Here is a 24,278-nt window from a genome sequence, read left to right on the forward strand (position 1 = left end):
GGAGACCTTGTTTTAGTAATTTCAGAAATTCTTCAAACCAATGTTTGGTAGTTTATATTTCAAGCAATCTTATTTTCTTAGATATTTGTGTACTAAACATGGCTTAGACTTTTGTTCAAATTGGGATAGCTGCTCCAACAAATGGAATGATACTTATCGTAGACGGGTAATATATTTAAAATAATATTGTTTTCCGATTTGTCTCAAATTTCGATACAACTGGATACTTCTAGAAGATTATCCTGAAACTTTCGCGCAAAGTTGTTGAATAGAAAAATACACAAGTATTTTTTTTCGCAAAACAAATTATTTTGTTTTGCGGAAAATATAGCTTGGCTTTGTTTCTGTTTTTTTTCTATTTCTCTATAAATAAACCATGAGTTGCATTTTGCGATCCCTAATTGGACATTTCTAAAATATATTAGAATTTTTAATTCAGCCTAGTATGCATTCTGCTAGCTGTTAACATAATCCCTTGTACACAGAGGGTAACTGATTGTCTTTGAAATTTTGATGACGTATTTTCAAATTTTCGAATGCGAATAATTATTCGGCATTTTTTTGTGTGTGTGACGAATAAATCCCAAAATAATACTTCTAGCGAGAGCGAGCAGAACAGCAGAAGTCAGAAAACGTTGTGAAAACAGGAAACATCTTTTTCCCATGCCATTTGAACCAAAAATGAGGAATTAATTCTGGATCTCAAATATCGACTTAACTCATTTGTGCAATTTCTGACTTATGCTCTTTTGCCCGGGCAAGCTTGACATACAATTTATTATGAAGTAGGAAAAAATATTAAAACATAAAAAAGGTGATTTTTTTAAAAAAAAAACAACGTATCTTTCATGTCTGTTTCAATAAAGCAGTTTAAAAAATATTTTTCCATTTAAATATCAACTTTCCTGATGTTGAGCGTTGCCTTGGAGGTTTAACTAACTTCTAACTTTCCTTTGAATTCTTTCAGGGAAAACTTACCTTGCTTGATCTCTTAAAGGAGAAGCAGGTGGTGTCTCCGTGTTACAAATGTTCAATACATGTTTATCTCTTTGAATCGTTCTTCTTTGATTTTCACGCCACTGTCTTCTTTTTTTGTCTTTGTTCTGTTGGAGTTAAATCGCCAACTAGTTTTATTTGTCCTCTTGCTTTTATTTCCCTGTATCTTTGTTTCTCCTTTCCTAAATATTCTCCATATACTTTTCTGCATTGGCTTTAATTTTCTGACGGTAACGAGTTTGTCTCTTGTTTTGCAGACAAATGGGCCATGACACATGTAGGATAAATAAACATACAAATAGAATGATACAAATAAAAAATATCTTTAAGATAAATACATACGAAAAATCTTTAACACTTTTAACCGAAAATTCAAAAGAAAATTATACAGCACATACCGTAACAATTTACGTGTTTTCGCAATTTATTTTGAAAAGCTATGCCATTAGTCATTGATGTTGAATTCTGATTTTAAAAATATTGCATGCATGACATATTATTTTCTTTGTTCAAAATTAAATACAAAATCAAGATTGTAAAAAGTTTTTTGTCATCATCAAATTCGAATATGAATACCGATGATTGAAGCTGATAACTGAATTATTTCTATTCGTTAAATTTTACCTGCAAAGTAACAGTACAGCACGTTTTATATTTTTTTGCACATTTTAATTATAACATTACCTTCTGATTGTCATTATTAAAACAACAAGTCATTTCCGTAACGAAATTTGACGTAATGGTAAGAACCGTTATGGGAATGATGTTTCTTCGTATTACAGAAACTTCTAGAAAATCTTACATAGGTGGGAAGTCGAAATGAATTCACCAAGAACCTGATCCACAAGGACTACAAAACAGATGTTACATCATTCACTTATATATTGTATTTATAGCATAAAACTGTGTTACGTTTATGACAATGATGAAACGTAACTGAACTCACCTGCAGACAAAAGCAACGATAGAAATCTTCAGACCGCCGTGCGTTGGATCCCATGTGCCTCCCGCACATGCAAGGGATACGAATTACGCTGCGCATTTATTTCGGAGGCAATATTGCCAAATCGAAAGCATTTAAGAACAAAAACGTAAGTAGTGACGGTACTGACACTAAAAGCTAGGGACACAGCTTTCATCACGAAGATGTAACCTTAAAACAAAAGAAAAGAAAAATACTGTTATGTATTTATATAAATGGGCTCAAGTTCACTAGGTGGCCAATTAAACAAATACATTTTCACATTTGTATATACCATAAAATACCATGAATGTTCGCGTACCTGTTGCTGGGGACACGTTATGGTAGTGACATTTACGAATAAAATAATTAATTAAAAAATAAAAATAAATAATTAAAAGTTACGTATTGACAGTACATTAGTGTGACACTAGCTACTTATGTCAACAAACAGAAAATCGTATTTCTGTTTGGAAAAGGACATTTTGTGATTTCTATCTAATGTACTTCTCTTGGAAACCCAAAGCATGTAAGCTTTCTAATCACAATATACTGACAGTATTTCGTGATTTATGTATGAAAAAATTCGTTCAGGATGAGACTTCCTACATTTTGAAAGAGAAATAAAAATTTTGTAACATACAGATTAAAATATCTTTCAGAAATGTTTTGTTTCCTTCAGGATGATCTGGGTTATTATGTTCCGTTGTTTTATTGTGTTAGTTTGATTATGACATTGTTAGAATGCAAGAATTTTCTAATATAGAATAGAGGATAATATAAATACTTTACACGTTAGATATAATAACAGTTATATAATAACATTAACAATTTCTAATTTCTTGATTACTAAAGGTGCTATTTGTCCAGAAAACGAAATGTATTACACATGTTTCATGCGCGGAAATGATCAATGCAATCATGCTAATTTTACTGATACTTGTGTAAGAGGATGTTTCTGCAAAGAAGGTTTTCTACGTATCAATGGTGTATGCGCCCCAGCTACAGAATGTGATAAAATTCGTAAGTATAAGACTTGCAATATAATTTTGTACTATAGCATTCATTAGGCATTGGTAACTAAATAAAGTAAATAAAGTTGGATGGAAATAAATTATTAAATTTTAAAAATTAATGACTTTATTGTCGTGAGATCTGTAAGGAATATATTTTAGGATTCAAACAATTGTTTCTAAATTTGAACATTGTATGAATCCTAAAATATAATTCTCAAAGTGTCTCACAAACATTTTTATTCGTAGGTATAGATGTTGAATTTTATTTCCACAAACTATAGTTATTTATTTCATTCTTCTGAAATGACTCCCAAAGAATGGATGTTTTCAAGACATTTAATTGGTTCTGGATATTAAAGTCAAAATATGAAGTACCTCATGATGAAATTTCTACACCGATATTACAGCCGTGGGTTAGGTGTAATTGTATACATACAAAAGTGTTCATCGATTCTTAATACAACTTTTATCGTACGAATTGAAACAATCGTGGAGAATACACATCCATAGAGTAAAGAAAAGACGACGTCCTTTAATATGTTGACAATTTTAACGGCATTTTAAAAATAAAGATTATTTTTATTATAGTGTACAATATGACTTCATCTTCAACTGTTTATACTACATAGTACGGGTATCAATAAATCGGTTTGAAACACAAAATAATAACATAGTTCTTTGCAAACAAAAGAAAATGTTAGCTAAGAGAGGTCTGGTGTAAACTGCTCTCCTTCCAAGCTACCAGTTTTACGGAACGCGAAAGGAATGTTGCTAAGCCTTAATATTTAAGTATGTCCAGTTGACTGAGATATTGTAAGCACTTATCTTCAAGTTTCCTTTGAACATTTTTACTTGATGATTAACTCTTAGTTACTATCTATATTCCTGGCGTTCTCTACTCGTACATTTCGTTCACTTACATTATGAACAATGTAATTTTACATATTTGTTAAGTTCAAAAAGTGATTAAAAAACTAATGGAACGAAGAAGGAGCGTTTGCTTCCTTTTACACTTACAATATAAAAAGGAATCTGACCTTGTTTGTCATTGAATCACAGAATAGTACCTTATTTGATTGGATTGAACTCTTAAATGTAATATTCACATGTATGTCTTCATAAAGTGAGTTGTATTTAAATGTTTATCTTAAGTGAAAGCGGGAATTAACGTATGCAAGAAATCGTGTATTTCAGCAACGTGTAAAGCTCAAAACATGAAACTCCCAATATAAATTCCTCACTGAAAATAAGTGGACACGTGTTCCAGTTTTTTATGTATTTGTTTTGATTGATGGTGAAACAAGGGGGACCAATTTAAATAAATGCAGATGACTGCGTAGTAGTTGTATTTTCCAGAGTAAATTTAAATTCTTAACGGAACCTAGAAAACTTGGTACAGATATGACTCACAATTTCAAAGCTCATACTACGTTTGTAAGTCACCTGTTTCGCTTTTAGGGGCGACACGTACAATTAACAAAATGCTATCGATACTAGTGCCGAATCATAGTCTTTGAAGTGGTTAAGACTAATAGTAACACCTTGGATTTCCTAATGCTCTACGCTTAGTATTATTTGCATTGCTAGGGGTTGCGAGGAAAATGACATGTAAAAATAATTGAAACCAACCTATTTTCTAGTGCCGAATATATAGCTTTTGAAGTCGCTATTATGAACGTGACATTAATGATGTATTTGACACTAAGTTCATCCCCATTTGGATAAGGGATGAAAAATAAAATCTTCCAAAACACCAATAAAATCTTCGAGTCCATACCATAGTTTCAGAGTGTAGCTAAGCAGATTGGTGATAGTCATAACTACATTCATTTTTAAGAGTAAAATATAACAGGCTTGAGAAGTGATATGTAAATTACCAGTGTTAACACCCAATTATATATATATATATATATATATATATATATATATATATATATATATATATATATATATGTGTGTGTGTGTGTGTGTGTGTGTAATTTACATTATTGTTTGTGTATGTATGTTTCTTCCAACACAAAGGGACTAGATGAAAACCCACACACTAAGAAAATGTCAAAACGTCCTCATTTATGATCATGACCTCTATACAAATGGAAAAATTACTCAATTCACTAACGGTCATAACCTAAACCAAAACCTCCGCACTCAAGAAATCTTAAAACACCCACACAATCTGTCATAACCCTCTCACAAAAGGACCAATTCCTAAATGCAAGAACAGAAGTAACCCGGAGATCTTTGCTTTGTACTCACTTTATAAATTACTATAAGAAGTACGATTTAAAATTTGTATTTCGTATCAACTAAAGCGAAATGTTTAAATAACATAAAATAAAAGTAAAATTTTCTTTAGGTTGACTAATATCTAAAAGGTGGAGGTATCGATCACATAAATTATTCAAATTAACAAGATTTACATTAATAATTTACTCCACAGCGAATTATCGTTCTACAATTTCAAAGATAATGTTACCTTTGATTGCTCGTTTCTGCCTGCCAGGACTCTCTTCACTTGAGCAATGACTTACTTCTTATTAAGTAGTAATAAACTTGTTCATTCAATTTACTTCTTCGTTCTTTAATGAACACCTGAACCAATTAGGTTTTATAAACGGAAACGTGTACTGGGCGATTTTGGTACAAGCTCATTCTGAAGTAGCTAACCACTAAGAAACTTCTATTCCAGTAGAATATTAAATATTTTAAGTCTATTTCAGACCAGATTTCAGTGGTTAATGAAGGCAGTTCTTACGGGATGCAGAAGTGTGAGCAAAATAAATGACACGGCTCTTGAATTTGATGTTCTTTTTTTAATATGTCCGTTTTCCTCATGCGTTCGAAATTTTGTAAGATCACTACTTCAGGAAAGGTTAATGAACATGTCTTCAATTTTGTGTTCAATATTATTTCAAAATAAAGAAATTAGAAGCATAAGACCTTAATTTTGTATAAAACACGAAAATTACCAAGTTGAAAAGGGGATTTTCCGAGATCGAGAGAGAATTCTGAAGTTCAACGTAGAACTTAGAGCTCTACGCCACTGAAAGTAAGAACAATTTGGATTCATATCCACACACAAAAAAAAGAAAGGAAGAAACATTTAATCAAATATTTCTAACATTTCTTATAACAACTCTTTTGTCTTGTCGTGAGAAATTATTTGAAGATACAAACAATTTACATTCGTTGCTGTCAATACTTGGATTGAATGTGAAATGTATTTATACATAATGAATAGTTTCCTAACTAGTAAATAATGCTTTCCTGTGGCAATTCGTGCATGTTGCTTTTCTTCTTCTATTTCCTGTCTTTTTCCAAATACAGCTAATTTTTATCGTTTGAATTTACCGTATGAATTAAGAACATCGAATATTCATCACCTCAGAAGCAGAAATTCTATTGAATTGTATTGTACTTAAAAGCTATTCATTCTGGAATGAATTATATTGCTCTTCTGTTCTTAGACGTTTCCTCCCGCTGTCGTGGAGGCTAGCAGTTTTCTAAATTTCTCGGTACCGCTTCACCCACGTTTGAGCTCTTCTTGAGTTTATCCAAACATATATATATATATGACCTTGCAACAGTGAAGCTCCATGAAGCGTGCCATGACATCTTAAATTTTACTTTGGGGTTCGTATGGAAAAAGACCATTCACCTTTTTATTCACATATATTGACAGAAGAGTACTTAAAAATATACTGTATATCCTGAGGGGATGAATTATAATAATTCCAAAATAAGTAAGTTTTAATTAGAATACGTTTTACTATACGTTCTGCTTCAGTGATTATGACATTTGATATTCTTAAGTCATACGGTGAATTCAAAAAAATAAAAAAAATAAATGTATTTGGAAAAAGAATCGATATAAAAATAGGTAAAATATACATCAATTAAACCACAGCGCATTCTTTACAAGTTAGGTAACTGTTCATTGCGTATGGATACATTCCACATTCAATCTAGTATTCACAGGTACGAAAGTAAAACGTTTGTATTTTTAACGATTTCCCACGACAATCAATAGAGCTGTTTATAGTTCATAGTTTGTGTGAACTGTTGAAAGGAAATCAAAATAGTGGAGGGATTTAAGGCATAACGCTTGTAATCTCACGGACGTAAGTTAGAGTCTCATCCAGATAGGCATTTTCGTTTTCTTTATAAAATGGCTCGGTTTCCTACGAGCTTTCGTGTTTGTTCCTCTATCACTTTCATGTTCCTTCCGTCTTCTAATGCTTTCATGTTTTATTTGATGTCTCTTTTTCCTATTTTTATGTCCACTCTTCTACCAAATGTATTTATTTTTTGAAATTACCTTATAACTTTAGAATATCAAATGTCATCATCACAGAAGCAGAACCTATAGTAAAACGTATTCTAATTAAAAATTACTTATTTTGGAATAATTTTAATTCATCCCTTCAGGATATAGGTCTACAGTATATTCTTATGTATTCTTCTGTCAATATGTGTGAAGACAAAATTAAATGGTCTATTCCTTCACGAACGCAAAAGTAAACTTAAAACGTCATGACACGCTTCATGGAGCTTCACTCTTGCAAGAACATGAAAATAAAATAATTTCTTTCTTTCCATGGTTCCCATACAAATAACGTTTGGGAAACAAAATATATTCGGTGAATTCAATGCAAGGGTGAATTCTTGCAATTGTTAATTAAAGGTACAGCGTCTCAGAATGAGCAATAAATTTGGGGTCAACCCAAGAAGAGCTCAACGGTGGGTGAAGCGGTACTGAGAAACTGAAGAATCTGCTAGCCGCCCCGACAGCGAGAGGAAACGTCTAAGAATAGAAGAGCAATATCATTCATTCCAGAATGAATAACTTTTAAGTAAAATACAATTCAATAGAGTTTCTGCTTCTGAGGTGACGAACATTCGATGTTCTTAATTCATACGGTAAATTCAAACGATAAAAAATAACTGTATTTGGAAAAAGACAGGAAATAAAAGCAGAAAAGAAGGATGCATGAATTACAGGACGAAATCATTCTTTACTAGTTAGGAAACTATTCATTGTGTATGAGTGCATTCATATTCATTGCAATTATTGAGAGCAACGAATGTAAATTATTTGTATTTTCAAATGATTTCTCACGACAAGACAAAATAATTGTCCGATATTTCGTTTTGTGTGAACTGTTGATAGGTGAACAGAATAGCGTAGTGGTTTAACTCGTAGTGCTTGTAATCTTACAGACGTAGGTTCGAGTTCCCATCAAGGAAGAAATTTTCGTTTGCTGTATAGACCCTAGGCTATAATGGCTTAGTTTTCTGCGACTAGCGAAGTATTCAACGATAAATTCAAAATCAGCTTAAGTATCGGAGATAATAAAACACGTAAATAAATCCTAACAAATTTATGATTTATGACTCCAGTCTTGAACCAAACGAATCTTTGGAAAAAACTCTTTCCATTGCTTAATGAACATCAGTAATATAATTGATTGAAACAGAGTCTGGGAAATTACTGTCATTGTTTTTTTCTTTAAATATTTTCCTTACGCTCTTAGAAACATTGTTTTTTTGATTACAAACTTATTTGCTAATTACATCATATAAAATAATACTAAATTTCATATCTTTCGCTGCTGGCACTCCTAAAATTCAAAGAAAACGTTGTCAGAATATACTTAAAGGAATCAATTTTTGCGAAATTTATATGAAATTGTATATTAAGTTTAGTTCATTAAATTCAATAGATAATACACTTACATACACCTGCGTTTTAGGAAATCTATGGAATTGAATTGTCACTTTGTATTACTATATATATATATATATATATATATATATATATATATATATATATATATATATATATATATATACTGCTGAAAACACATATTTAACCAGTGACTATAGGTTACTATTTGCTAGCAAAACTTTCAGCATCCTATTAGATATTGACAAACACCGATATCATCAATCTATGACTTACGGTTCCCGAGATATGACTCCTTATATCTCCCGAAATAGAAATTTCTTTTGGCCAATACCTGGGGAACAGTGACCATTCGCTAGTGGCTACCGGTTACTATTTCGTACCAAAATATTCACTGTCCTCTTAGGTTTGGTCAACAGCAATGTTATCTCTCTATAACTTATAGTTCCGAGATATGGGTACTTAAATTTCCCGAAATCAGAAATTTGTAGGCCAATATCTTGGGAATGGTAATATCGACGCGAAGTGCTCAATCACTACTTTCAGATAGTTTTTATTCCCTACAAAATAGAGAGTTCAAAATTGAAAACTTAACCAATAAAAAGCACACAACCGCACACACACACACACACACATACATAGATAATTCAGTAGTGAACTAAGTTCGTTGAAAATACTTCCTTTCCATCTTAAAGCAATATTTATGTAATTGTTAGCGAATAACTACATACAATGTGTTCGAAATGCAATATGTGTCAGAAATTCACTACCTGTTCATTTAATTAAATATTTTCGATGGTTATTTATATTTAAAGTTTTCCTAAGGCAAACTTCTATAATTTAATAATGTTACCACGAGACAAGTCAAGACGAGATTGTAGACTGTCTCGTCTTATTTCTTGGAAACACAATCTCGTGTCGAAAATTATGTATATCTCGTCTAGTGATGGGCAGTGGAAATATTTCCGGTGGGAAGGGAAATATAAAATGGGAATATTCCCGGTTTCTTTTACCTGGCATATAAATTCCCGAGAAGGATTTTTTTTTCATTTCTTCCAGTTTATAAGAACCATGTGTCTAATTACTTTATTTTCATTTATTATTAATTACTTCTAGGTTTTAAATAATTTGGAAATTAAAAAGATAAAATTCTTTGACAGTACTTTATATAACTAATAATATGATATTTAGGTTCCATTTCCATTTGCACTAGAAAGTAGAAAAGCACTAATTTACAAATGATGGGAAGGAGCCAATTTGTAAAGTAATGTAGAAGTTATGTAGAAAGAGATCAAGTACTATCAATGCACTCCGAAACGCCGTTACTAATAGACGTCGGGCTGTCTCTTGTCTCTGACTCGAATTTCTGAAAAGGTTCTCGGACTTTTCTTACATGTGAATTAATGCATGAAATTTCAAGAAACAGGTAGAAAGAAAGGTCGTATGTAGCAATGTTCAGTGCTAAATTATAAAACCAGGTCAGTATCTTGCTACTATTGTGAACATAAATATGTATGCGCAAATGTGTCTTCTAAGACATGGTGAGATATGTATCTACTGACAGTTACCCAACCTAATTTGTTTAAAATTTTAAAAATTTAATATGTTTATAATATCAATAGTAGAATCAAGTTTAGAAAAAAATACTTACATTCAATTAAAACTGTTTAGCGGTGTAAAAGTACGTGGGCTTACTATACCATTTCTTCACACATTTACTTGCATGCAAAATATTGTAAGTAAATGTGCATTTATGCGTACTCTCTAAATATAATATAATATTAATAAAACAACTTAATACCGTTCAGAATATACATTTTGAAGAGTCCTCTAGACATAACACTAACAATATACGGTGATAAGAAACGAATTTACCTTTGAAATCGTAATGTAGTAATAGAATTCACTTTTCTTTGTGTTTGTACAAAAATTCCCGGAATATTTCCATTTTTGGGAATCTTCCCGGGAATTTTCCTAAGGAATATTCCCGAAAAACATCTTCCCCGAAATGAACCCATCACAGGTCTCGTCTCGAAGTTTTCACTCGTTATCGAGATTATACACGATAAATATTTTGTCACGTAGCATGAGCTTTAAACATAAGTAGTACTTGTTACTTTTCTCCACAAACTAAAAGCATAAAGTAAACAATTATAGTAGAAAAACAAAAAGTTCTGTGGATGGGGCTCGAATCACCTTCACTCACATTCGTTAGTTTCGCGCCCTTACCAACTGAGCTACTAATTCCTTACACATTACGTGTCTGTTCTATTACAAGACATGAATTCCATTATGATAGTGTTCCATTTTTCCCTTTTCATAGATAATTTCCACTGATTTCTTTATTTATATTGAGTCTACATGCCATATCAATATTTCTTATACCTGCATAGATATAAAAATTTTATTAGATGTTTTGTTTGTGGAAATGAATCAATCAAATATTTGCTTCAAATGTTTAATAAAATATCTCTAAAATATCTTATATCTACAGAGTCCATATAAATAAAGCAAACAGTAAAAATTATCTATCAACAGGAATGAATTGGAAGATGATAATGAAAATCGTATCTTGTAGAACAACAGACGTATGAGATAAGCGCGAAAGCATAAAAGCAATCAATAAATGTGATCGAAGGCGGTTCGAGCCCCGGAGGGAGGTTTGTTTACGATTGTAAATATTTATTATGTTTTCTGTATCTTAGAAGAAATAAACTACTACATATGTTTAAAACTCAGCACGGTGCCAAAAGTAAGAAAAATTGCCGTTCTTGCATCTCTAGTATTATTCTTCATTTTTCTTTGCCAATGTTTCGTAATTACTTTCTGTATGCCCACTGATACATAAAGAATGCTTTCCCGTAAATTATATTTCTCAAAATCAGTAACTTAGGGAATTTTATAATAAATTTTCACATTACTTATCGTCTCCAAAATCACGTTATTGTCTCCTCTCGTGTCATCACTACCCAATTAAATGCATTATAGCAATTTCCCCTCTATCTACTTGTTTCACAACAGACTTCCATCTTCAATGTTTACTTTTCCTTATAAAGCTTTATTGATACAGGAAATCATCGAGGAAATCAGTTGTACTGATCGTCTAGGAAATTTACTGTATTGAGGTGAAAGTGGTATAAGGCACTAAATTAGTAGTAATACTTCGAGACAATACAATCAATTTCGTAGACGAGACAGCATTTTCACAGCCAAGAGAAGTCAGATTTTAAACTGTCACCTGGTCTTGTGGCAACAGTAGAGATGCCTTGAGACAAGATAGTTCTTGTGTAACGTCTCGATAACAAGCGGAGATTTGGAGACGATATATATATATATATATATATATATATATATATATATATATATGTATGTATAATTTTCGAGACGAGATGGCGTTTGCAAGAGACCAGACGAGAAAGACTTTAATCTTGTCTCATCTAAACTCGTGGGAACAATATTAAATTAGGCAAACTTGGCTTAGTAAAACTTTAAATTTCAGTAACCGACCATAATATTTAATTAGGTCAACAAGTAGTGAATTACTGACATATATCCCATTTCGAACTCTTTGAGTGTAGTTCAAAGTGTTTGAAGTGTAGAATTCTTCGAAATATACGAGGGTCATTTAACTCGAAGTAACATGGTTGTGAAATGGAATGTAGTGAGTCACTCATCTCAAGAAGCTTATAGTACTTCGATGTACTCTCCGCCAGTCCGTTGAACGCTTCGCGAGATGTCTGGTAACCGTTGAATATCTGTCAAAGCCCACTTTGTAAGAGGGTATTGAGAGTGCGCCCTAAGGCACGAACAATGCTGGGAATGTATTACTACTAATACTGAGAGGTCCTTTCATTTTTGGGAGAAGATCAAAATCGCAGGTGCTCATATCTAGGGAGTATGGCGGGTGCTCCAGTGCCTCCCAACCCCATCGTCGTAACAGTTTCTGTATCGGATTGGCTGTATTTCATCTGGCATTGTCGTGTAGGAGGATTGGTAAAGACTCCAGGAGGTGTGGACTTTTGCGCTGCAATGCCGGTCGCAAATAGTGACTGAGGTATGAAGCATAGTATGCAGCATTAACGATAACGCCCGGTGGAACTTGATGTGACAAGATAATGCCTTCGTGGTCGTATGACATTATCATAATCACCTACACGTTTTCTGGCACTTATCTAAGCTTTTGTCGGTCGTGGAGATTACGGGTGGCAATATTCACGGGACTGACATTTCAATTCAGGCTCGTAGGATCTTCATCACGTTTCGCCACTTGCAGTAAAGTGGTGAAAGAAGTCACCACCTTCCTCATTGTAACGCTGAAGGTGTAGGTGCGCACATTCCCACCTATACCAGTTTTAAACCTAGGTCAGAGCATGGGATACCTACCTGGTTGCAATTTTCCGCATGCCAAGATCTTGTGTTAGAATGCGGAACACTGATCCGGTAGAAAGGTTTAGATCCTGCGCCATTTCACTACAAGTCCTGCACCGATCTCCGTCAACCAGTGTCCGTAGTCTTCTCGTCCGTAGCCGTTCGCATATGCTTTGCACCGTGCATTATGTCTGTTGACTGTCGCCCGCCTGAAATCCTGCGACTCATCTCGCCACTGTCCGATACGATAGAGCAGCTTCTCCACAGGTCTCTACTATTCTTCTGTGAATCGTCCTAGCATTTCGCCCTCTTGACACCTGGAATTTCATAAACACACGCTGTTCTGTACGCGTGAACATTGCTTAGGGCGGCATTTCACACAACAATCACTTTAACAATGTCTACTCGCCACACACACCGTAATATGGGACTGCAGCTGCGTTAAACTGACTCGTACACATCCACGGAACATAGTACGTTCATCATTTGTCTACTGACCACACGACACTTCCATCGTAGCAGTGTTGCCAGTTCGAATTAAATGAACCTTGTAGAAGAAAATAAACTTCCGATTGCACGTTAGAGTTCACATTTTTGTAATTGTAAGTGAATTCTACACTTTGAAGTACACCTGCTACAATACATCGTAAATGAAAAAGCTAATCTAACGACGTTGTCTATGCATCAATTTTATAGACTTTTGAACATGAGAAGATAATTTTCTACATTAGAATTTTATCATGTTACATTGATTGAAATTCTCTTCCTTACGTGAAACCTCTGATGAAACTTTAAGCGAAGAAATTATTACTAGATGTTACTATATGACCTTAGGAAGAGGAGATACATATATACACTTCTCATTTAAAATGAAGGAATAAATGTCCCATTGTATTTGCAATTTCCCATTTTAGAAGGAATTGTCAATAATATATGTTTCTACATGTAAAAATAATGAATGAATTGATGTTTATTCGCAAACACCTCTTCAATCGTACAGATTACCAATTTTTAATAAACGTTGGTACTTAATGGACTATGACCTATTTTACATTTTATTATGCTACTTTGATTACAATGCGTGCTCTAAGGAGTAAACGGACAAATTTTAAGAAGGTTTTGAATCTCTCTCGATCCAGTCAATTTAGAAAATAATATGACTAAGCGTTTTTGAATTCAAATTTTCATTTCAAAGGAAGGGGAGTAAATGTATTTTCTGTAATCTATATATTTAAAATTGTGTTTGTGTGTATGTGTACAGGGCATTTCAGAACAACACCGATAACTTTTGGGAGATTACTCTTAAAAGTATAGAGCAACCTGCTTGCACAAATGATTTCTTTCGGAGTTATAGGCTACCTAACATATGCGAAAATGAATTTAAGGTTCATAGCTCCAAAACTATGAGACCTACCGTAGTACGATCAAGACTTCATTTCGGAATTAATATGTGCACTATCCACAAATACATGTTTCAGAATGCTAAGGTAATCACGTAACAATTTTTGCAAAGGCAGTTTGGCTACGGGCATATAATTTGAAGTACTCACCAACTACCCCTATAAAAATTGTTGCGAAATACTGCAGGATTCAGAAACATGAACATTTAGATAGGGCACATACTAGTTCCTAAATGAAGTCTTGACCCGGCTATGGTAGGTCCGATAGTATTGGAGCTTTGGACGTTTAAATTTCATTTCTTTCATGTTTTCAGCAGCCTATATCTCCGAAAGAAAGCATATCTGCACCAAGGTGAGCCTATACTTTTCGTCTCATCTTGGTGTGAGGAATCACCTCCCATTCGTTATTGGTGTTGTTTTGAAATACCCTGTATGTAATGCTTTATAACTTTGAAACTCTTGGAGACATTTCTACCGAAGTTCGTATATATACGACTTACTTCGATCGTAAGTTCGTATATACAGGTGTATAAGTTGAAGAAACGCGCGAATGAGATAGCGGTAGCACTGCTACTGGGACAGGTAAATGATCAAATATAGAATAAATCAAAAACGACCGAAATTAACATATAGTTTCAGAGATGACTAAGATAAATAATGGTTCTAAGTTTCAGTTAACTCCAGATTCAGCCCCCTTAACAGCGAAGTGAAGAAGAAGTGAAAAATACATTCTTCAAAATAATCCGGCTCAGTGTCTAATCCAGTTTTCGGGGTGATGGAAAATCGGCTGTCCGTTTTGAAATTATTTTTGCAACAGTTATTACGTAGTGATAGCTATGTTTTTATCATGTCACTTTGACTGAATGGCTTATTTTAGTGGATAGAGTCCAATGAATTTTGTCAAAACTGATGTATCTCATGCTTGTTTTAATGATTAAGCTTTCGTTTCGATACGTATCGTAAGGGTAAAGGAATTATAATGCGTTCCATAAAGATAATGTCTCCGTGTGAAAAACGAGCAGTTAAGCTAATTAATATACAGAGAACTAATGAACTACATCGACAGACTGTAAAAGATGATTTCTCAAGCCAAAATAAGAAAAAAGAGTTCATATTGACGAATGGGTGTAAATGCCAGAAATGCCTTCAACAGAATTTTCACACATGCTCTGATTTCAAGAACAAGCCAAATTAGTGAAAGTGCCTTCCATGACAACATTGAGCATGGAACACCATGGTGGAAAAAATAAAAGTTAGGGAAAGCCATGTCACAGTCCGTCGTGTTCCTATTCTCTGTTCTACATAACCTGATAGGAGAAAGAAGTTTCTCCCCTCCCCCCATCACCACGCTCAAGAGGAAGTGCAAAGAACGTGAATGTTAGTTTTTCATCTTCCACCATCAGCCCCCGCACACGGAGGTATAGTGTGTATCTAAGTATGTCTAAATAGTAAATTGTAACTTTCAGAATAACGCTACATATTTTTTAAAAAAATTAATCACATTTACCTGTATTAGTGAGGAAAGTAACACATTTGTTAGTACAATGAACATTTTATTGAACAGTTGTATTGTTTATTTTTCTTCTTTTGGCATTTGGGGTTGCGACATAGTGTTGGAATATCAAGTGATGGCATGGTTGGTAATTAAGTGGGTGTTTACTGTATTGATACAATAATTTATAATATACAATCGAAAACCAAATACAATAGGTATGGATACAGTATCAGAGCATTAAGAATAACAGCAGAACCCAGGGTTGCCAACATTTTTAAAGAAAAAAAAAACGGGACGGGACAATCGACGTTGGATGCCCCCTTTCCTCCGAAGTTTCTATGTAAATGGTTCATTATATTGATGTTGTCTTCATCATCATCGATCATTGTATGTAAAAAAATAACGTCGAAGAACAGAATACAACTGCACAGTACAGATTAAGGTAAAAAAAAACGATTGCGCAACAAACTAAAAGTGAAGCAGAAGACGCAGCCACTGGTATCAGATTTGGCAGACGGACGTATAGTTAGCGTGGCAGCCACCCGCTGAAATGAGCGCTAGTGTTACTGCTACTGCGGTAGCATCGCTTTTATGGAACTAGTCTTGGGAAGTAACGTAACGCAAATAACGCCTTACTTGTAACGCGTTACTTTTTAAGTAACGTTTCCTAGTAACGCGTTACATTTTTTCCAAAGTAACTGTAACGGTAACGCGTTACAAGTTTTTAAGTAACGTACCTAGTTTGCGTTATTTTTTTCGAGTTACATTTCGGATGAGTAACTACAATATATGTATGTTTTATTCGGAAACAAATGTTTTTTTCCTGTAAGTGAATTTCTCAGAATGGAACAATGGAGCATGAAAGATGTCAGTGACCGACGATTCCTGCACTGTTCGCCTTTTCACATTTCGCCTTGAGACCCCTAGCAATGAAATTTGCATGTAAAACCTGTTATCACTTTTCATCTTAATGTAAGGCGGAACGGGAAATCTCGATGTGCATTTTCCCGTTTCGCCTTACGAACTTTACGTTGATAGGCTTGCAAATACATTCATAGATACAATTTGATTTGTTTCTTTATATAACAAAATATAGAGCCACTTGCTGTTTTTGGAAGATGACGACAGCCTCAGGAACATCTCGTGTACTGATTGCAAGCACCCGGAAGATTTTGTCTTAGATTTTTACAGCTACAAATCAATAATTCAGTGAGTGAACTACAAGAGCAGTGGTACTGGTAGTCTATTTTACTTTGATTGATGTTGTTTTTATAACGATGGAGAACGAAAATATTTTATCTTCGAACATTTGAAAGAATACTTTTTCTTAAAAGCTGAAGTTGATGGTGAACAGAATTTAAAAGTAAAGTGGTGCCCCGCAAGGAAATATTTATCAATAGCTAGGGTGCCATAATTAACGACATTCAGTAAGGTTTAATATGAATAAACGAAGTTCTGATGAGCGGGCCTACTTTATTGGTGTAATGTTGATGCTATGTAATATTAGAGTTCTTTTAGATCAGTTTGCATATCCTAAAGTCCCGTTGATTATAAAGTTTGGAACAACTGGCATTCAGAAGCATGTATCGATCTTAGAGTTCTTGGCAACTTTTGATTCATCCCCTAGTTCATGTGTTCTCATTTTGTCAGTTGTAGTGTAATGTTTCTCTATATTCTGTATTTTTAATTTTACATAGCAACATTGTTATTATTATATAATTAGTTTAGCAGAATAATAATAACCAGCCATTTTTTTAACGCATAGGGATGGGCACGAGTCAAGCTAAAACTCGACTCGAATCCAAGTCGAGTTTCGAGTCGAGTCAAAAGTAATATTCTCGAGTTGAGTTCCGAGCGGATTCACTGTTTTTGGCGTTGAGTTTCAAGTCGAGTCGAGTTTGATAAATGGCTCGCTCGTTTTAACTTGTTTTGGAATCATGGCCTGATTACACTGGGAAACGAAAGCCATGAGAAATGTAAGCTAAGCAGTAATATGGAATCCTTTAAGTGTTGCTCACGACAGGGGACACTGCTCGCATCTCGTCTCGCCTCGATAGCGATGAGAGATTTTTTTATAACAAGCTTAGCTCGGCTCGGCTTAACTGAGGCGATAGCTCGAGCCGGCTGGCTTGGGGTGAACCATCGGCTCGAGCTGGCTTGGTTGGGTTGAGCCATCTGCTCGGTTCGACTCAACTAAGCGAAGGGCTTTAGCCAACTCGGTTGGGTGAGCTGTTTGCTCCAGTCCTTGGCAATTCTAAACCCGGGCAAAGAGGTTTTGAAGATATTTGGCCACTGCCCTATAACTTTTAACAATGTTTGCCTCGAACCCGAATACTCAATATAGACTCTCAACCCAAATTCAGAAACTCGTGAACAATGTCCTAGACTTCACGACTACCGAGGTTAGTAACCAACTACTTTCTTTAATATTCAGGTATAGAACTAAACCGCCTATCTTTGATGTTCATACACAGTGCTGTTATAATAATAATAATAATAATAATAATAATAATAATAATAATAATAATAATAATAATAATAATAATAATAATAATAATAATAATAATAATAATAATAATAAGTAGTAGTAGTAGTAGTAGTAGTAGTAGTAGTACCATTGATAATAATTATATTGTCTATGTAAGATACCTGAAGAGAGTACTCGAAACTATATACCAGATTTGGCTCGACTCGACTCGAAACAGAACCCGAATTCGAGTCGAGTTGGAGGAAATTTTTCAAGCCGAGTTCTCGGGTCGAGTTCAAAGATGTCTGTTTCTATTCGAATCGGGTTTCAAAGAGAACTGGCTCGAACTCACTCGTGCCCATCCCTACGAGTTACGCAGTATGGCATTTTAGCCAATGTTACATTACATTAAAATGTTCATATAGATGTCAAATACACATTTGTCCTTGCATTTACGTAAATCGATTCTGAACATGCAATAATAATAATAATAATAATAATAATAATAATAATAATAATAATAAGAATAATAATAATAAATAATATCGTTAGGAATAGTAGTACGGAAAACTGAAGTAATAAGATTTTTTCAAATATTCAAAGTTTCGGACCTAAAATTAACGCGTTACATTTTAAGAGAAAGTAATGTAACTTGTAACGCGTTACATTTTTACAAGTAACTTACCCAACACTGCCTAGAACAGATAATAATAACGTGCACTGCGATATATTTTGTCACGATTATTTCCCGGGTTTTTTTTTTTTTTGACGTATAACAAAACATTGCAACAGGTTTTCTCCGAACATGAAAAACTGTTCTGTGATGTTTCCAAATACTTTCGATCTTTCTTTGAAGCATTCCGGGCACACATTTTCACGGCTTGTCTTTTGTCTACTCTATACTCATCTTGAAATCACATCATATCTGAATATCTATTGAGAGCACATTTGTGATCTTGTGGTGAATCGCTTGTACACCTATTACATATTAACGAAACATCAATTTTTGGATTGCGTATGTATGATATACGAATACTAATATTAAACGACTCTTTACGAGCTATCGAATTCAAACCAGCGCGTTTTGAAATCTAATTTTTCCACAATGTTGTTAACAGTTTCCCTGAAACTATACACTTTTCTCAACAGGTCCATACAAACTTTTCTCCTAGTTTGCAGTGTAACTGTGGGTAACTGTAACTTTTCTCCTAGTGTAACTGTCTCTTACAATTTGCCAGTAGAGTGCATTAACAGCCTGCGTATATAATTATAATTATTATGTATTCAGTTGTAAAAATAGTCATCTACTGGGCGGATACACTGTCTGAAATTATTTTTATGCTTTGAATGTTTAATGTGTTCTCTCTCTCTCACTCTCTCTCTCTCTCTCTCTCTCTCTCTCTCTCTCTATATATATATATATATATATATATATATATATATATGAATGCCACTCATTCTAGCTTTGGAACTTCTTTTATAAAATAACAGACAAATGTGGACTAAATATACATGAGGTATGGAGAAAGATATTGGATAAAACAGAGAAGAAAGAAGAGATTAAAACAGGTGTGTTGAACAACGGATAGACAATTAAAAGTTTATGTTTTTCAAAAGTGAAAGTTATTCATACACAGGTGTGCCAATTAAAAGTTTAGCTCTTAAGTGAAAGTTGATCATTAAAAGTTGCATTTGTATTAATTAAAAATTGTTAAGGAAAGGACGAATATGATTGGTTCGTGGAATACATCCTCTCACTTTAAGAAGTATATAAGCTGTAATCTTAGAAATTGTATTTCATAATGTGTCTGATGAAGGCAAAGTTAATTTGCCGAAACTGTAACGCTATTATTTATTAGTTAATATATGCTTTGGTCAGAATTTGTCTGTTATTTTATATATATATATATATATATATATATATATATATATATATATATATATATATATGGGAAACCGGGGCATTCGCGAACACTGGGGTAATGCCGAACACCCAAGTTGACGTCCAAGGAAGCTTGTTAGAAAAGAGACGATTTTGCTGTACGCTAAGGAAAAGAGGTAGAAAAGTGTAGCGTAAATTTGATGACAGTCAGTTGAGTAAATTGCCAGGAAGAAGACGTGTTGTTGTTTTTGTTGATTCACTTATAAAGTTGATTTAACGATCTGGGCAAGATAACTTGTCTCTTATGTTATCTATATTGTTACAGATAAGGCTATATAGTACTCTATATGTGAGCATTAATTCTTTGTAATCTTACTAGCCTGTATTCAATCAACAATTAGTTTCAACTATAACAATAAAATGGCGTGTCATGGGGAAATGCGAGACAGAATGTTTGCCATTACCCCGGAGTGTTCGGGATAGCACTATGGTGTGAAGAAATTATCAAAAAGTAATAACATTTGGTTTGGGAAATAGATCATGTCTTGGTAATAAGCGTCATTAGTTTTATTAATTAGAATAGTTTGTTTTATTCATTATTTTTATATATGTATTAGTTTTGTTTGTATTTACAATTCTTATTAATAATTTAAGTACTAAATTACGGTATATTTTTAAAGTATTTTAATGCGTTTCGTTTCTTTCGTAAAGGAAAATTTAAAGCAAACATTACGTTCAGTATTATCCCGACCACTGGAGCAATTCTGAACATAGGTACATTTTTAAAACATCTCACTGATTTGTTGAAAAATACTACTTTTGACTTTCCTCTGCACTTTAGTAAACAGAAAAAACTCCAAGTTTTCTATAAACAAGAAATCTTACATCTATTTGCAAAAACAAAAGAGTATTTTATAATCAAAGCTTGAGTGTTAGTGAATACCCCGGTCTATCATATATATAGTAATAAGTATATTCAGAGTGCATATGACATAATTTATATTTTTTCTAGATTGTGACGAGAATGAAGAATACAGGCAAACTGGAGCAGTTACAGGAGGATATTGTTCGTTTGATGAAATCAATGATAATAGTTGTTTTCATGCTTGTATTTGCAAAAAAGGATATAATTTGGGTGACCCCTATATTAATGGAAAATGGATGTGCGTTCCTGACGGGTATTGAAGGCATGTGGAGAGTAAATGAAATTTTTCCATTATTTTTACCTCAACATACATTAACCAATGGCATAAATGCACAGAAACAGGTAATTTGTCATAATTTATGTACAGGTGAGTTAGTCCCAGTGAATAAAGTGTAAAGAGTTCTTATTTTTAGGAATGTTACAGAACTTGAAAAACATTATAACTGACGTATCAGTCCTAGGAAGAGTACGCCTGTAAAAATATCAACACGCTGAAATAAAGGGAAATTACAAAAAAAAATATATTTTTCTATTGATTAATCATACAATCTAAACTGTGAAAATCCGACAACATTGTATGCTGCTCAAAATCTGAATTCAAATCACGCTATAATATCCATGATCACAGCTGAACGTAATCACATTTTTCTGTGTAAGTGTAAGAAAAGTACAGAATTCGCAAGATATGTAATACTTTATGGAGATATATATATATGAACAATACTTCCGAACTGAACTAAATATCCTTTTTTTTATTTAATAAAATTGAATATCCCTTTCGGACCGAAGTGGCCAGAGTGGCACACATGGGTGTGTCACTTTTTCATCTGCTCCTTTGTGGACACTAATTAAGATACCGGGATATTTTTTCTTGGTCAAATATGGCTCAATATTTCTTCTGGGTATAGTTGTAGAAAGATCTCTTTAAGACTTGTCAGGTTGATACCTCGGATAGACACATAATTGTTGACATAAATTGGATTCCCTAAAGCACAAACAGAACAACTTGTGTAGTGTGTTGACTGAGTGAAGAGTGAGAAACGAAACTGAACGAGTATCACTGAGCGACACTCAAAATAACTAAGGCTATGAGCGATTCATCTTTATTGAAAACTAGCAGCGATTACCCGGTTCGCTGGGTTACAATAAAAAATTTAAGTGCACAACTCATCACACGCGTTTAGTACCCGTGAAATATACTATTGTTGTTTTCAGTGGCATGGATTTTAACGGCCTTATACTTTAGTATAATGTAACACTAATATCGGTCGTTTTCGATGATTTTTAAATCTCTTCCCTCCCCCATCCCTAAGTCCCACCGCCAAAGTGATATGATACAAGCCATCCAACAAAAGCCAATTTAACTTACGTTTTCTTCCTTGTTAATCACCCTACAGCGATGACCTTTCTATAATGTTTATTACTCTAATTATCACATTTTGTCTGATTCTGATTATTTCTCCGCATTTATCTGTTAACCCAGGTAGTATACGATGTGAAAAGCTTTTCGTGATGGAATGAGAGTGTAACTATCAGTAATTACTGTCAGTGCACAGCATATTGAAATGACTTCTGAGTGATAGTGAAATTATCATATGTGTAAGTGTACTCTTCCACTTTGCTCGTTTATGTGTATACCCCCCGTCTTTAACACACTTGCTCCGAACGGATGCACTCCCTGACTGACCGCTCGGGCCACCCTGCTGCGCTCCTGCCCTTCATTCGTGCTTTTCAGTAGCCATCTAGGACAAGTTGATTCGTGTTTCATGTACTAGATTTTATGCCGTACATCCACGCTATATTTATACTTAGCCCTCCTGAAGTCAATCTGGAAGTAATGATGGAGCTATTCATTTAGTGCATCCTCTGCTAAAATACATACAAAGCTCTAACCTAACCTGAATATGTAAGAGTATCAAATTTGGTAGAGCTGTCTGCTCGATTAATGTATATTTTAAAACTACTTATACAGGTCTATTGCAAAAAGGATACAAAGAACAGGTTCACTTACTGCCTATTTTCAAAGTAGGCCTACTCCAGTGCTCCCATCACCAATTTTCATATCTGTCACATGAAGGACATAGTTGGATAATTATGAGGCAAATTGTTATCTTCAACCAAATCAGAAAATCGCATTTTCTTGATAGTTCGTTAACCTTATAGGCCCACATGCCAACAACACAGCTCAAATGGTGTAAATTAAGTTTCACCAACATTTATGGGCAACGAATACGCCCTTCTTATCCCACGAAGCAAGTTTCTCTCACAGCAAATGTCAACTTATCATATTCTCTTAAAGACACATAAAAATCTAGCAACTACAACACTATATGTTCTATCCGAAAGAAAATGGCACCTGAAAGGTGACATATGCACAAATTAGTTGCCATGCGCGCCACTTAGTGAATGAACTCTATATTCGCTACGGATAATATCCGCATATGATATTTACCATAGTCTACGACTAAGGGAAGGGCTAACACCTTTTTAAAATAATATGTAAATATTATATGTAAGACATCTACATATCTATAAATTAGAATTATCTACCTAACATTTACGTATATTCAGGGGATTTCTGGGGGCGGTGGGTTGTAATACTGCTACTTAGAGCTACTTTTAAGAGCTCCATACTCTGGGATGTGTTATTTATATATAATACAAGAAAGTCTACTTTTCTGGGGAGCATCGTCCCCAGGATCCTCCCCGGCGTATAATACATGTACAGTGTTGTGTGAGTTCTCTTTTGAATTGTTGTCACTGATTGTTTGAGGAATTCTTCTGCTACAAACTAATGTTACCGATACTTAAATAATAAAATGAGCTTCGCAAATCATAATTCGTAATGAAAATAACATAATTCGTAATGTTGCACGTATGGGGGACCAGTTTCGTAACGGTATTGCCACATAATGCTGTGAAAAGTTTGTCACTGTAAGAGTCGTATGTGTGGTCCTAGAAATGTCCGGCGTGGAATTTCCCTCGGACCTCCTGTCCCATCCGGGACGTCCCGTGGCCATCCTACATGGGAATCCTTTAGGACGTCCCATGCAGGACGTCCATGGGATGCATGGGATGTCTT

At 34.1% G+C, this 24,278-nt stretch overlaps 1 protein-coding gene across 1 annotated transcript in view; it reads left to right on the forward strand.

Moving 5' to 3' along the window:
• LOC145694045 (rh5-interacting protein-like) overlaps window positions 1-21,694 on the forward strand; it is a 44,988-nt gene extending 23,294 nt beyond the window's left edge. The window contains exons 4-5 of the mRNA XM_081770184.1: window positions 2,813-2,980; window positions 21,284-21,694. Coding sequence (XP_081626310.1) covers window positions 2,813-2,980; window positions 21,284-21,456 — 341 coding nt within the window. The 3' untranslated portion in view covers window positions 21,457-21,694. The remainder of the gene's footprint in view (window positions 1-2,812; window positions 2,981-21,283) is intronic.
• Window positions 21,695-24,278: the final 2,584 nt, after the last annotated feature.

This window comes from Thermobia domestica, chromosome 9 (assembly GCF_964235325.1).
Source record: "Thermobia domestica chromosome 9, izTheDome1.hap1.1, whole genome shotgun sequence".
NCBI lineage: Eukaryota > Metazoa > Arthropoda > Insecta > Zygentoma > Lepismatidae > Thermobia > Thermobia domestica.